This window comes from Silurus meridionalis, chromosome 8 (assembly GCF_014805685.1).
Source record: "Silurus meridionalis isolate SWU-2019-XX chromosome 8, ASM1480568v1, whole genome shotgun sequence".
Taxonomy (NCBI): Eukaryota; Metazoa; Chordata; class Actinopteri; order Siluriformes; family Siluridae; genus Silurus; species Silurus meridionalis.
The window spans coordinates 5,063,352-5,077,500 of record NC_060891.1 but is presented as its reverse complement, the minus strand read 5'-3'; the positions used below and the strand labels follow the sequence as shown (position 1 = coordinate 5,077,500).

General features: G+C 40.9%; 1 protein-coding gene across 1 annotated transcript in view; it reads right to left on the bottom strand.

Annotated features, from left to right (window-relative positions):
- The window catches only part of esrrga (estrogen-related receptor gamma a), a 70,936-nt gene extending 60,935 nt beyond the window's left edge, over window positions 1-10,001 (bottom strand). Inside the window, 1 exon segment of the mRNA XM_046856276.1 lies at window positions 9,653-10,001. Coding sequence (XP_046712232.1) covers window positions 9,653-9,708 — 56 coding nt within the window. The 5' untranslated portion in view covers window positions 9,709-10,001.
- Between the last annotated feature and the right edge of the window lie 4,148 nt (window positions 10,002-14,149).

Below are 14,149 nucleotides of genomic sequence, written 5' to 3'. Positions count from 1 at the left end.
AAGGAAGAAGCAAGAGAAGGAATGAAAAAACGGGATATGGGGGACAGAGAGATACCATGAGGAATACCTTACAAATCAAACAAACAAATAAACAAATAGAAGACATTCGCTAGGGACAGACACGGATGTCACCTTAAAACAGATATATAAAGCCTTTCTATTTCTTTTTGCTCTCCCTTTCTCCCTCTCTCTTTAACAACCATCTATCTATCTATCTATCTATCTATCTATCTATCTATCTATCTATCTATCTATCTATCTATCTATCTATCTATCTATCTATCTATCTATCTATCTATAAAATGAGACACGTCCCTGGTACATGTCAAAGTAATCGTGAAATAATGCACCCAGCGTTTCCTTTTTTTTCCCCTCCTGCCGCAGATTTGTTTATTTTTAATACATCCACTAAAAACCTCATTCAAAAAGTCCAACCACAGACGATCAGACAAGACGAGCTAGTGGAGGCCAATCAATGTCAAAAGCCGATCTGTGGAAGATTTAGGCAAATTTAATGGTGACAGATCCTGGCTTTATGCAAGCGCAGTGAAATCTTTAGGCAAACTTTATCCAAATTAATTGGGCTGTGCGCAAAGCCGCATGCAAAACGAACGGACGCGGGACGCTTCGCCGCAACCATCCTCTGTCCTGCGGACTGTAAACCCTGAACAAGGACAACAAGAAACAAAAAAAATGAAAATAACCCACCCAAGGTGTGTAGCTGTGATAAACAAAATGCAGGACGCTGGGACGAGTCTTAGCGGAGAGGGTACAGGAGGGACGGAGCGAGTGTGTAGACTTCGGATTTTAGCAATATTACTTTGCTGCTTGCGTAAGTCATTGTTTGGCTGCTTTCTAAATTTACTGAGTAGCAAAGATATAAGCAATATATATAAATATATATATATATTTTGCACTTCTGTTGATGAACACTTCTCTCTTCGCATTTGCTGCCTGTGTGCCTGTTTTCTGCGCTTATTGTCTCATTTTCAGCTTTAAAATAGCCCGAATACGTTCCAAAAACTGCTGAGAAGCAGCGGAAGTTGAATAAAAATATTGGTTCTCCGAATGTCTTAGCGGTAATTCTATTTGTTGTAATAGTTGACTTATTTTAAACGACTCATTCGATCTTTGTTACATTCTGGCACGTTGAAGAGACTGTTGTGTTGATGCCGATCGATGCAGCGTCGAGGTGTACAAGTTGATCTCTGTTTTCAGAAATAAAACCTCACAAATCAACCATGCACCTTTTTAGCCTGCATCCAATGTGAGTCAAATACTCAAGTACTGATAAAATCAAATACTAAGACTATAACTCGAGCCAGATTGGAATTGGAAGTGACTTTTAACAACTTGTAATGGAGGAGGTTTTGCAGGAAAGTAGCCATACGTTTACTCAAGCATGATTTTCCGGTGCTCTTTAAACCCCTGTGCTGAAATTCGGCCTCTCTGTTATGATGAATTTGAGTTTCCCAAAACATCCACTCGCATTAGGCTCCGAGTAATGACGCTAATCACTTGAGTAATACGGGTGAAATCACTTTTTTTTTACCTACTTTTTACATCTGATTATAAGCAGTGATACTACACAGTCTTCTGCAATAGAATGGAGAGAATTCTGTACTTGGAATTCGAAGGCTGTGAATAATGAGTGTAAATAGAACAGTGTAGTGAGATTAGACTGAATGGGATTAAGTCTGATTATGGGGAGTAAAAAAAAAAAAAAACATTCACAAACGTGTGTAAAGTGCTGCTGTTAGTTTCGAACAAAAAAGCAGGAGAATCGCTCTATTTCGCTCTGTCGAAAGGAAAAAGTATCCTCCACCTGATTTCAGACTTTTTGGATTTTTTAAAGAAATTTCAAATAAATCCAGTGCCACCTTTTTTTTTTTTTTTTTTTACTTTTTTTTTTTTGTTTGTTTAACTTTTTTTCGAATTCAGGCGGGGCGAATATTCCCTGTCCTGTCTCCTATCTTTCTTGAAACCTGCCGTTACATACACATGAGGGCAAAAAAATGACATCAAAAGCCAATTTTTTTTTTTGACTTTTTTTGCTTTTAAAAATAAATTAAAGAAAGGCAATAAGCAGAAGCAGTTCAGTTGAAAGGAAAAAAGGAAAGTTCAGCACGGTAGGCAAGAACATCGAAAACGTGGAAAAGCATGCATGATGGGGCATGCACGAACAGGCACGGTGCGCGCACACACACACACACACACACACACACACACACAAAACTCACACACATTCATAATCCAATAATGACTAAAAATTAAAGCAACAATTATATGATCATAAAAAAATGACGATTTAAAAACTTGTTTGTGATTGCGTGTGTGTGTGTGTGTGTGTGTGTGTGTGTGTGTGTGTGTGTGTGTGCTGTATATGTAATACAGTTGTGCGACTCAGACACAGCTTATAAGGATTTAGCAAAAGGTCACCCATTTTGAGACCTTTTATTACAGGAGACACACGGACAAATACACACACACACACACACACACACACACACACACACACACACACACACACACACACACACTCAGAGATTCTCTTTAATTCTTGTTTGTCATTAATTATATATTTATATGTAGATATTTATTACTGATACGAGTGTTAGTAAAGCGAAGACGACGGGGAGACAATGGGGAGAAGCAGAGAAGACGGCGAAGAGACGATGAGAAGACGCTGAACCCAACTGCTGCTCTACCTGAACCCAATTTTACGCTCCTGTCAAAACAAGCGAGCACAGCTTTTCCTTAAACAAGGATTAACATGCTGGACAATGAGCCGAATTAAGCTGTGTGTGTGTGTGTGTGTGCTGTGTGTGCTGTATATGTAATACAGTTGTGCGACTCAGACACAGCTTATAAGGATTTAGCAAAAGGTCACCCATTTGAGACCTTTATTACAGGAGACACACGGACAAATACACACACACACACACACACACACACACACACACACACACACACACACACACACACACACTCAGAGATTCTCTTTAATTCTTGTTTGTCATTAATTATATATTTATATGTAGATATTTATTACTGATACGAGTGTTAGTAAAGCGAAGACGACGGGGAGACAATGGGGAGAAGCAGAGAAGACGGCGAAGAGACGATGAGAAGACGCTGAACCCAACTGCTGCTCTACCTGAACCCAATTTTACGCGCCTGTCAAAACAAGCGAGCACAGCTTTTCCTTAAACAAGGATTAACATGCTGGACAATGAGCCGAATTAAGCTGTGTGTGTGTGTGTGTGTGTGTGTGTGTGTGTGTGTGGCCTGACCCTCACGTGACTCAATCATGTATCGTCGTTCCATCTGTGTTGATTGATTAAACAGTTATCGGTCGTTCTAATACAGACAGCACCAAAAACATCTTTCCTTCTCTTTGTTATTCCCTTGTTCTTATCCTTTTGCTCTTGCCATGCCACACACTCTTTACAAATTCTTCACACACTCACACACACACACACACACACACACACACACACACACACACGCCGTTGGACAATACACTTTGCATGCGGAAATCAAACAGCAAAACCATAGGAAAATACCAAAAAACACCACGCTGGTCAACATTCAAACACCCCACACACCACAACCACACACACACACAGAACATTCACACACTGTATTAATCTGCGAGATTATAATCGGGGGGCCAAATGCTTCCGTGTCAACGGGGGTCCTTGTTATTGTTCAACAAAGAGACCTCGAGTTTGACCTACGGGGCCCGAAAAGGATGGAATTAAGTGGTGGAGGGGCTACTGCGACACACACACACACACACACACACACACACACACACACCTCGGCATGGCCGGCACCCGAGACAGATGGAGTGTCAGCGTTAATACGAAAGAACGGACGGGACGTACCTCACACATGAGTCTCTCTCTACAGGAATGTGACTCTTCAGTATACACGTGTGTTTCATACACAGATTATGATTCTTTTATTTATTAGTATTACATTTATTGTATTTATTGATTTATTTGTATAGAATTTTTCAAATTCTGATTTATGTACTGGTCATTACTGTATGTACTTATTTTTATTTTATTCCCCCCCGACACACACACACACACACATCTCAAATAATATACATAATGTGCATATGCATATGATCAATTCTGTGCCAGAATGAACATAGAGCAATTACAGATCGATAGATAGATAGATAGATAGATAGATAGATAGATAGATAGATAGATAGATAGATAGATAGATAGATAGATAGATAGATAGATAGATAGATAGATAAACACACACACAAACAAATCGACATACATACGCTCACACATCGATAATATACAGGGAGGGACATTCACATGCAAGGTCTCCAATCAAAAAATAAATTGGGTTGGATAGAGAGAGAGAGAGAGAGAGAGAGAGAGAGAGAGAGAGAGATAGATAGATAGATAGATAGATAGATAGATAGATAGATAGATAGATAGATAGATAGATAGATAGATAGATAGATAGACAGACAGATAGAGAAAGAAAGGGAATATGTATTGCAATGACGTATCATTGTTAGAATTCTTTTTGATTGTGGAAAAAGAAATTTGAGAGCGGCCAGTCAGTCATGGCAACACACACACACACACACACACACACACACACACACACACACACACACCTATATATACACACATAACGAATCACAAATACATCTGCTTATTATATATCACTTCTGCACTGCACCCGAACACACGCCAGGCCCTCCTGTCCTCACCTTCTGAAATGTCCAACAAAGAGCTAAAACTACAGGACCAACTTCTAATTATAAATACAATTAATAAATAACCATAAAACGATAACTTTTCTGCTTCCAATATATGATAAAAATGTAATATATAAAAGATATATATATATATATTCTACACACTCACACACAAACACCTTAAATGAATGGGAAGACAGAAAGAAAGATGGAACAGAGGAGTTGCTGGAGCGATGAACAAGATCGTAACGGAGTGAACATTCAGCAAAACGATACACACACATACACGCACGCACACACACACCACACGCACACACTCATGCGCACAAATGAAGTATGATCGGACAAGGAGGTGAAATATTTCACTGTCAGACAGACGCCTTTTTTTTCCTGCTACAGGATGAGGACAATTTCATCATTGAATCCAAATATCAGTGAGATATAAAGGAAATCATGATCTCTTACACACTTTATAAATATACACACACACACACACACACACACACACACACACACACACACATCTATTGCTTAACAGACTCATTTTGCTTTCCAGGCCAATATTGATTGGAAAAAAAAAAACGCGTCTAGGCATAAATAAAATTTTAAAAAGTCCAAAAATCCAACGTCCAGACAAATCCGTCTGCGATAGGAGAATCATACGCGAGCCGCAGCTTCGAGCGAAAGCCCTATTTTTACCCCCTTATCTGGCTCCGAGTGCAGCAGCCTGCTTATGGACTGACCGCGGTCTCTATTGACCTGCTGTAACTCAATCGTCCCACGCTCCGAGCTCTGATGCACCTCTACTCCCCACCCCACACACTCCACACTCCACACTCCTCACACACCAGCACACCGGGAGAAATCGAAAGACAACAGGGAGTGTGTGTGTGTGTGTGTGTGTGTGTGTGTGTGTGTGTGTGTGTGTGTGTGCATGTGTATGGGTTATCGAATAGGAAAGTGCAAGAAAAAGAGAAGAAAACGAAGACAAACTGCAACAACAGTAACAGATTCTGCCTTTGAAATGAAGCGTTAAAGACTTGCAGTGGTGCAGTTTGTTGTGTTGTGTTGTGTTGTGTTGTGTTGTGTTGTGTTGTGTTTGCTAATTAGAGCTGTAGGTCAGCAGTGTGTGTGTCTCAGCTGCTTCGTTTCCAAAAGCAACACTTTTTCAGTGAAAGATGGATGAAGGAAAGAAACATAAATCACACAAATTGACAATGTGTGTTTATATGTGTGTGTGTTTGCGCGCGTGTCTGTGTGTGTGTGTGTGTGTGTGCGTGTGTTTCTCCCTCTGCGTTTTAATGTGTGCGTGAACCCAAAAAAAAGGCACTTATTACACTTACGGATAACAAAAGGATCCCAAAAAAATTGCACGTCCCGCCATTGAGTTTACTGCCATTCTTTTTTTGGTGGGACCGAAAGACAGAAAGGCAGAGACTGGATGAGAGAAAGAAAGAAGGATAGCAAGGGGGGAAGAGTGCATCTCTTTTAACTCGAGTTAATTACCCTTGGAAGGCTTCAGACCCTCTTCAAACAAGGGGAAGTCTCCTCTAAGCAGGACAGTGTTAAGACAAAAGAGTGTCCAGACAAAAATCGACAAGGGGGCTTCAGACACACACACACATATAAACACACACACACACTCAACATGGATAACACCTCTTACACAGGGGACCTAGAGAGAGCTGAATCAGTGCTCAGAAAGCAGCAGTGCCAGAAACACCAAGTGTGTGTATGTGTGTGTGTGTGTGTGTGAGAGAGAGAAATAAATCAGCGGCGTGCATATTGACATCATTTGACAGAAGAATTAAGTAAATGATTTTATAAGGAGATTAAAAGGAATTTCATTTACGCAATCTCCTTTCATTCGCTGATCCCTGCCTCGGGGGCTTTTATCCCTCGCTCCCACCCCTCCTTTTTTCCCTCTGTCACATGAAAAAAGAAAAGGTTGATATAACACTAGGGGAAAAAAAAAAACTTTTTATTCGTGAGAGCCCAAGCCGGAGTGAACGAGAAAAGAGCAGTCAGGAAAAAGAAAAGCCACGAGACAGAAAGGGTGGAAACGCTGAATTCGTTCGACAGCAGGTTCGATTCACATCATCTGAGCGCTAAAGACAGAGCGGTTCGCACTAGACATGAGCACTGAGGGTGGAACGGTAGTTAGGTGACAACGCTGTTTTATTACATACATCTTATTTAAATTTTTTAAGAAAAAAATATTTAAAAAGGGGAAGAAATATATGTAAGAAAAATGTATCTACGGTAAAAAAAGGTGTCTTTTATACAAAAAACTCTTATATGTTTATATATATTATATACGTTCATCTTTTTGTACTGACTATTATTACAAATGTGATATTAATTATAGTCTTGCTGCTGTCTAATATTTAAAGAAAAAGAAGTAAAAAAGAATTTGAAGAAAAATGTACGTAGAATTTTTTTTTTTTTTAAAGAGATCTTTCTCTTTTTTTATCTCGTAAGGTGTGTATATATGCGTACATATGTGTGTGTTTGTGCAATTTGTTGTATTTCTTTGCAATGCAACCTTGAGATTTCTGGATTGGAAATATCACACATTCAAGACACAAAGTGCACACACACACACACACAAAAAAAATCCCGAACGCACACAACAACGACGCAAAAACACACCGCAAAAAAAGACAGCAGAATGGATCGGATTTTAAAGAAGTAAAGCAAAGGAAAACAAAGAAGAGAAAAAAGACACGCCGCAAAAAAAAAAAAAAAACAATAAAAAATTGCATTATAAATCAGATTTAAAAAAAAGAAAAGAGAGAAGAGAAAAGCGAAAAGAAAAAAAAGAACTCGCTTTCCCAACACGATCTACAATCGAATCCCATCGAACGGCAAACCAACTGAAATTATATAAATAAGTAAATAAGTAAATAAATAAATAAATAAATAAATAAATAAATAAAGGATATGAAATCAGCTTGGAAATTTTTTTTTTTGAAAGTCGCAAAGAAAGTAAGAAAAAAACTCAAAGAAAAAAAAAGGAAAGGGCCTGGCGGTGCTGCTCGGCAACACGCATTAAAAAGAGCATGCAAATGAAATGTACACGCGGGGCAAGTAAGTGTGTGTAATTATGATAATAGCTAAACCGCCACTTGTTGTTATTACTAGCATTAATAGAGTCATTAGAATAGCACCAGATCATTTGGATGTAAAAGGAAACATCAAACGGAGAGGAAGCAGCCGACGAGGGAAGGAAGGAAGAAGGGATAGAAAAGAAAGGAAAGGAGGGAGGAAAAGGGGGAAAAAAAGAGGTGAAGAAGGGTGAAGGGTGAGGGTGAGGAAATGCGATAGTGTTATCTCGGAATTTACTCTCATCAGCCGTTAATCCGTTCGTGTAATGAACACGCCAACGGTTAAAAAAGACAGAAAAAAAGACGGAATTGTGGGATTGAGACGGAGGAACGATTCCATGCGAGGAAAAACATTTCGAATCGTTTATTAGTGATAACAAAAATCTCCGAATCCTAAAGTTTTATACAAGTTCAAGGGAAATTTCTCAGATAACCTGGTTTCGTGTTGAGGAAACACACACACACACACACACACACACACACACACACACACACACACACACACAAACAATATATATATTGATAGACAACATACTGCTAATTAGAATATACCCTTTCTTTCTTTCTTTCCTTCTTTCCTTCTTTCTTTCTTTCTTTCTTTCTTTCTTTCTTTCTTTCTTTCTTTCTTTCTTTCTTTCTTTATTTCCTTCCTTCCTTCCTTTCTTTTCCTTTATCAATCCTGAAATAATATCTGGACTCATTTCTTATTCCTGATCACTTATTCCACATCGATGAGACGTAAATGAGACATAAAGACAACAAATAAAATGTCATAGTCTCGTCCATCTCCACCTGAACCGTCCCTGAGTCAGGGGTGATTTCTTTTTCTTTCCTTTTTGTTTATATAATTTTGGGAATTTGAGTTTAAATGTAAACACGCAGAAAAGAAATTCCACAATAATAAAATCTATAAAAGAAATTTTAAAAATAAATGTAAAAAAATAGATAATGTCTGCAACAAGGCTACATAAAAAAAATCTTTTAGAATTTAAAATGAAATAATAATAATAATTATAATAATATAAATAAAAAATTATACAAATAATGAAAATAATAACAATAATAATAATGATGACAATTTGTCTATGGAAAGTTTGGAGCCACATTCCAGGTGTCTATTTGGTCAAAAATAAATAGAATAAAATGCCAAGACAAAAAAACGACGGACAGAGCATTGATTTCAGACTGCTAGGAGACTGAGCAAGGATTCTTCCCTCCGTTTTTTTCTCTCTGCCTCTTTCTTTTTCTTTCTCTCTTGCTGTCGTTCCTGATCTCCGAGACACCGTGCTGTCTTTAATGCCCCGGTCGGGGCCACATGCGGAGCGGCTGGTCTGCAATATAAGCTTCCATCTACAACCACTCTCCCTCTCTCTCTCTCCCTTGCTCTCTTCCCCTCCTCCTTCGCTTCTCCTTCTCTCCCTCTTTCACGCTCCCATCTGTCAAGCAGCGTCCTGCACGCTGAAGGAACCGCTTCCCTGTCCCGTCCCGTCCCGTTAACGCCGGCTTTGAACAAGCAGGCTGCAACTGCAGCTTTACAGGTACATCTCACTTACATGTACACACACACACACACACACACACACACACGGACCCTCAGCCATACGCATGCAGGCTCACGCTACCTGACAGCCACAACAATCTTCTTCCAGCTTGTCAATGACATGAAGTGCATGTAGTACACACATATTGTTGACAGTCCACACACACACCCCCCACACACACGCGCACACACACACAAGCATGAGCCACAAAACAAGGAAAGAAGTCAAGCAGAAAGAAAGGAGGAAAAGGTGTAAAATTTACCTACTCTTGTTCAGAGTGCAACGAGAAACACTCAGGCATCGAAAGTTCTACTGAATCCATTTGCACTCAGTGACCATTGTTTGAGTTCGGGCTTCTAGAAAGCAAAGTTTCTCTATCTTTCTGTCTCTCTCTATATATATGTGTCCCTCTCTTTCTCTCTGTCTTTCTTTCTTCCTCCCTCTTGATCTCGTCCCGTCCTCCTCGTGCCGTCCCGTCACTTAAGCGGCGCAATTAACAGGACGCGTAGAGTCGTGGTTCTCTCCCAGTGACAAGCCTATAGGCACAGCCAGTTGGGACCAAAAGCTCTTGCACTCTTCTAATCAAGGACTTAAAGCCACGATTGGTGCTCATGAATATGAAGCGAGGCTTTGCATACGCAGTCCCGATCCCTCCCCTCCCCTTCCCTGTGCGTTCCTTGAGTCAGATTGGTGCCCGGGTAACCAATCGGAAGCTGGACAAGAGGCTGTATGTGTGTGTGTGTGTGAACGGAAAGATCGAGCCGAGGGAGAAGGGAGGGGACAAATCAGGGCGAGCCAGTAGTGCGAAAGGAGGAGGAGATAGAACGAGGACACCGAGAGAGAGAGACAGAGAGAGAGAGAGAAAGAGAAGGGTGGGTGGGGGGGTTTATAATGAGACAACGGAGAGAAAGATATATGGAGAAAGAGGGGGATTTAAAGAGGCAGCGCGTGTCTCTGGTAGGACGTCGCTTATCTGCTCGTGCTGTCAAGCCCGGAGATAAAGACGTTGGCGTTGTTGATAGAAAAAACATTGTAAATGAAGCGAGCGAGGTGTTCGCAGTCCTCGTCAAATCAAATCCTTCCTGCGGTGAAGAGACGAGGAAAGTGGGGGGAAAAAAGGAAGTTGTCAACTCCTGTCCATGTGTGTATTAGCGTGTGCGTGTGTGTGTGCTGTGTGTTTTGACTTTTGATCGACGAGTCCGATTTTTTGTTTAAAACTCATCACGTAAAAGTGTTAGGAAGGGATGGACAGGACAATGCAACTGTGCACTGGACAGTGTGTGTTGTATATGTGTGTGCGAGTGTGTGTGTGTGAGTGTCTAAGAGGAGGCATTCCCACCACATTGGCCATATCACACCAATGTGGGGGTGGGGTGGGGGGGTTGGTTGAACCATAAGAAAAGATCAAAGCTCCCTTGTTTTTCAAAGATTGGGACACATTTGTGCGGCTCTGGTTTTGTACGTCTTAAAAGTGTGTGTGAGTGTGTGTGTGTGAGTGTGTAGCAAACTCTCACTGCATTTCCCAGCAGCAGCAGGGAAGATATTGGCAGCCTCTCCGAGCCACGCAATTCCCCACTGATAAGAAAATTCAGGTGCCTGCTCCGAACGGCTAACTATTGTGTCTACGACTCCACGCAGCCTCCCGAATCATCTCCGGCCACCTTTCATATTCCAATCATTCGTTCTCCTTTTAAGCGCATAAGCAGATCCTTCTGACGCAGGACGTAGCTGGAGAGGTCCTGATTTTACAATCACATGAATAAATAAGAATAACAACAACAATAACAAATTTGATATTTACACACCTTCCGTATTTTTCACTTTTCTCTTTTAAAGTATAAAGCAAATTGTGCGTTTTTGTTTGAAGTTCATTTGAAGCAGGTCTAAAAAATTTTTCGAAAAATTTCACAAGGGTCGCATGTAGGATCGATCACTTCATCGTCATCGTCGTTCACTGATGAACTGGAATACAGAAAGTTCTCAAACCTCGCATTGGGAAATAATACTAATCATAAAAAAATGGATGTGCGCTTTTTTTTTTACACAATGTGTTCAGTTCAGGAACATGCATCCATTTTAAAAACAAATCGGCAAAATGCTGATGTCTCTGATCCAATAATAATAATAATAAAAAACCCAGACATAAACACAACCACAGACAAAACAAGACGACTCGTATGTTGTTTCGAAAATGAAAAACAGCACAGCGCGAGGGTTGGGTTCGTGCTGAAGGACACGGGATGTCGGAAAACGGCACGGTGCTCGTTGGACTCCGTTTCGGGAGGAAAAAAGTTTGACTAATGTATTCACATTGTGTTCGCACACGACGGATGCAAAAAACGGCTGGACGTAAATAGACAAGAAGAACGACACCACTAGGAGTTTCTGAGTTTACAAGAGAGAGAGAGAGAACGAAGGAGAGAGGGATGGAGAGAGAGTGTGAGAGGGAGAACGAGAGAGAGAGAGAGAGAGAGATGTATAAATGGCCAGGAAAGAAATACCTGAGCTGGGCAAAATCCCTCAGGGGCGCCAAACCCTCGTTGTATTAAGATGCGTGCGGATCAAACTGCAAGCGCTCAATCACACACGCGCGCACACACACTCACACACACACACGCACACACACATGCTGAGCTGAGATACAAAGCTAAATCATGGCTATATGTTTTTTATGCCATCTTTATATTCGATCATGAACCTTTCTGCATCATGGTGAACGTGAGTGTAAGAAAACAAACCAAAACCACAAGCATGGTCACGAGTACCAAATCAGATCAAAACCAAATACACCAGAAACTCCTCCATATGTAATAAACTGCACTGTGTATTCAGTTAATATACAGTTATTACAATGTAATAACACATTAATAACACAATATCTACAAACAAGGCCTAGGGATGATCGATAATAGGTTTTAATGTTATTGAAAATACATTTTACACCTTCGACTTAAATAAATGCAGGATTTTGCGCCACAGATTATATATATATTTCCGTTTGTACATGAAATAAACGAGGATGTTGAGAAACTGTCAGGACAGGATTCGATTCTCGGTTGTAGCGTGTCATTAATAGGCGCTAATCCCTGCAGCCTGGCTGAATACATTCGAACTTAAGTATGCAGAGCCAGGGCACGCTGATTGCGCCGGCCGTCGATACGCGTCAATAGCCGTCCCGTGTCCGCATTAGCAGTTTTCACGCAGCTCCTGCCTCTCAAAAACGAGCAACTTCCTGTTTTCCATTCTCCGCCACGTCTTCATCCTGCTTTCAAAACCCGAGACAAACCTGGATTTTCCTAAACGACCGGAAAAAGAGACGTCTACGAGGCGTACAACGAAGCCATCTTTTTTGTGTTTGGTTATGTGTCTTTATGTGTGTGTGTGTGTGTGTGTGTGTGTGTGTGTGTGTGTGAAATGTTAAAGACAGTGATGACCCCTTTGGTCAGCGGCTGTTGACACACAGCTAAGAATTATCAAGGCGAGAGGCACAGCATCAATCACATCACGCCAGTCAATAGGGGAGGGCGAGTTCACGCAGGTCACGTGTCAGGCGGCTCGATGCAGCCGCACTGCTGGAGATGTTTAGAATCAACTTGTCGGGAAAAAAACACACAAGAAAAAAAACGGACCTCGAGAAATTCACGAGGAGCCTCGATTTCAGAGCCGGAGCAGAGGATGCAGGAGGACGAGTGAAAAGAAAGAGAAAGAAAAAGAAGAGAACATCCAGGCAAACTGAAACAACGCCATACAAGTAACATGAGGACAAACAGGAAAAATCAATATTACATTTTTATATATTTGTATAATTTTTTTTTTTTTTTATAATTGCATGTTAAATTGATTTAAGTTTGTTGGATGAATTTAAATAAAACTATGCACACACACACACACACACACACACACACACACACCTTCTATGTTTACATGAGTACAAATACACTCATAGAAGTCAATCTGTTCAAAATTGTGTCTGTGTGTGTGTGTGTGTGTGTGTGTGTGTGTGTGTGTGTGTGTGTGTGTGTGTGCGCTTCTTATATATGACTCCACAGCCGAAATTCACAAGCAGGCTGGCAGAGTGTGTGTGTGTGTGTGTGTGTGTGTGTGTGTGTGTGTGTGTGTGCGTGTGTTAGAACATCCTGATCATGCAGTTCAGCCGTGGACAACAGAGGGAGCTACTGGCTGTGATGTGGTCAGTGCTGAGTGGAGTGTGCGTGTGTGCGTGTGTGTGTGTGTGTGTGTGTGTGTGTGTGTGTGTGTGTGAGATGATGATGTGTCCTCTATTGTTCCACCTTCCCCGCACTGTCATGGACTGTATATAAAAATAGAAAATGTGACAGGATGGTGTGTATCAAATGCATACTGTGTGTGATTGTGTGTCTATATTTAAAATGATTGAGAATATATATGTAAACACACACACACACACACACACACACACACACACACACACTCACACATTTGAGGTTCATTTTCAATGAACAGAATAAATAACAGAAAGGTTTTTACACACTTGCACAAACACACGTTTATCAGGACTTGACTGATCACTGGATTCTTCAGACTCGCACTTCGGGGGACCCTTTAACCAAACAGTGTGGGAGAAAAAAGCAGCTCCGCTTAACTGGGGTTATGAAAGAGGGAGAAGTGAGGCAGCATTGGTGACGGAGGAGTGAGAGGAGAGGATAAGTAATCTAATGGCCTATCAGCAGGTACAATTGTCACATGAAGGAAAGTACCAATTTCAAAGCCCCCCTGCTTGGCTG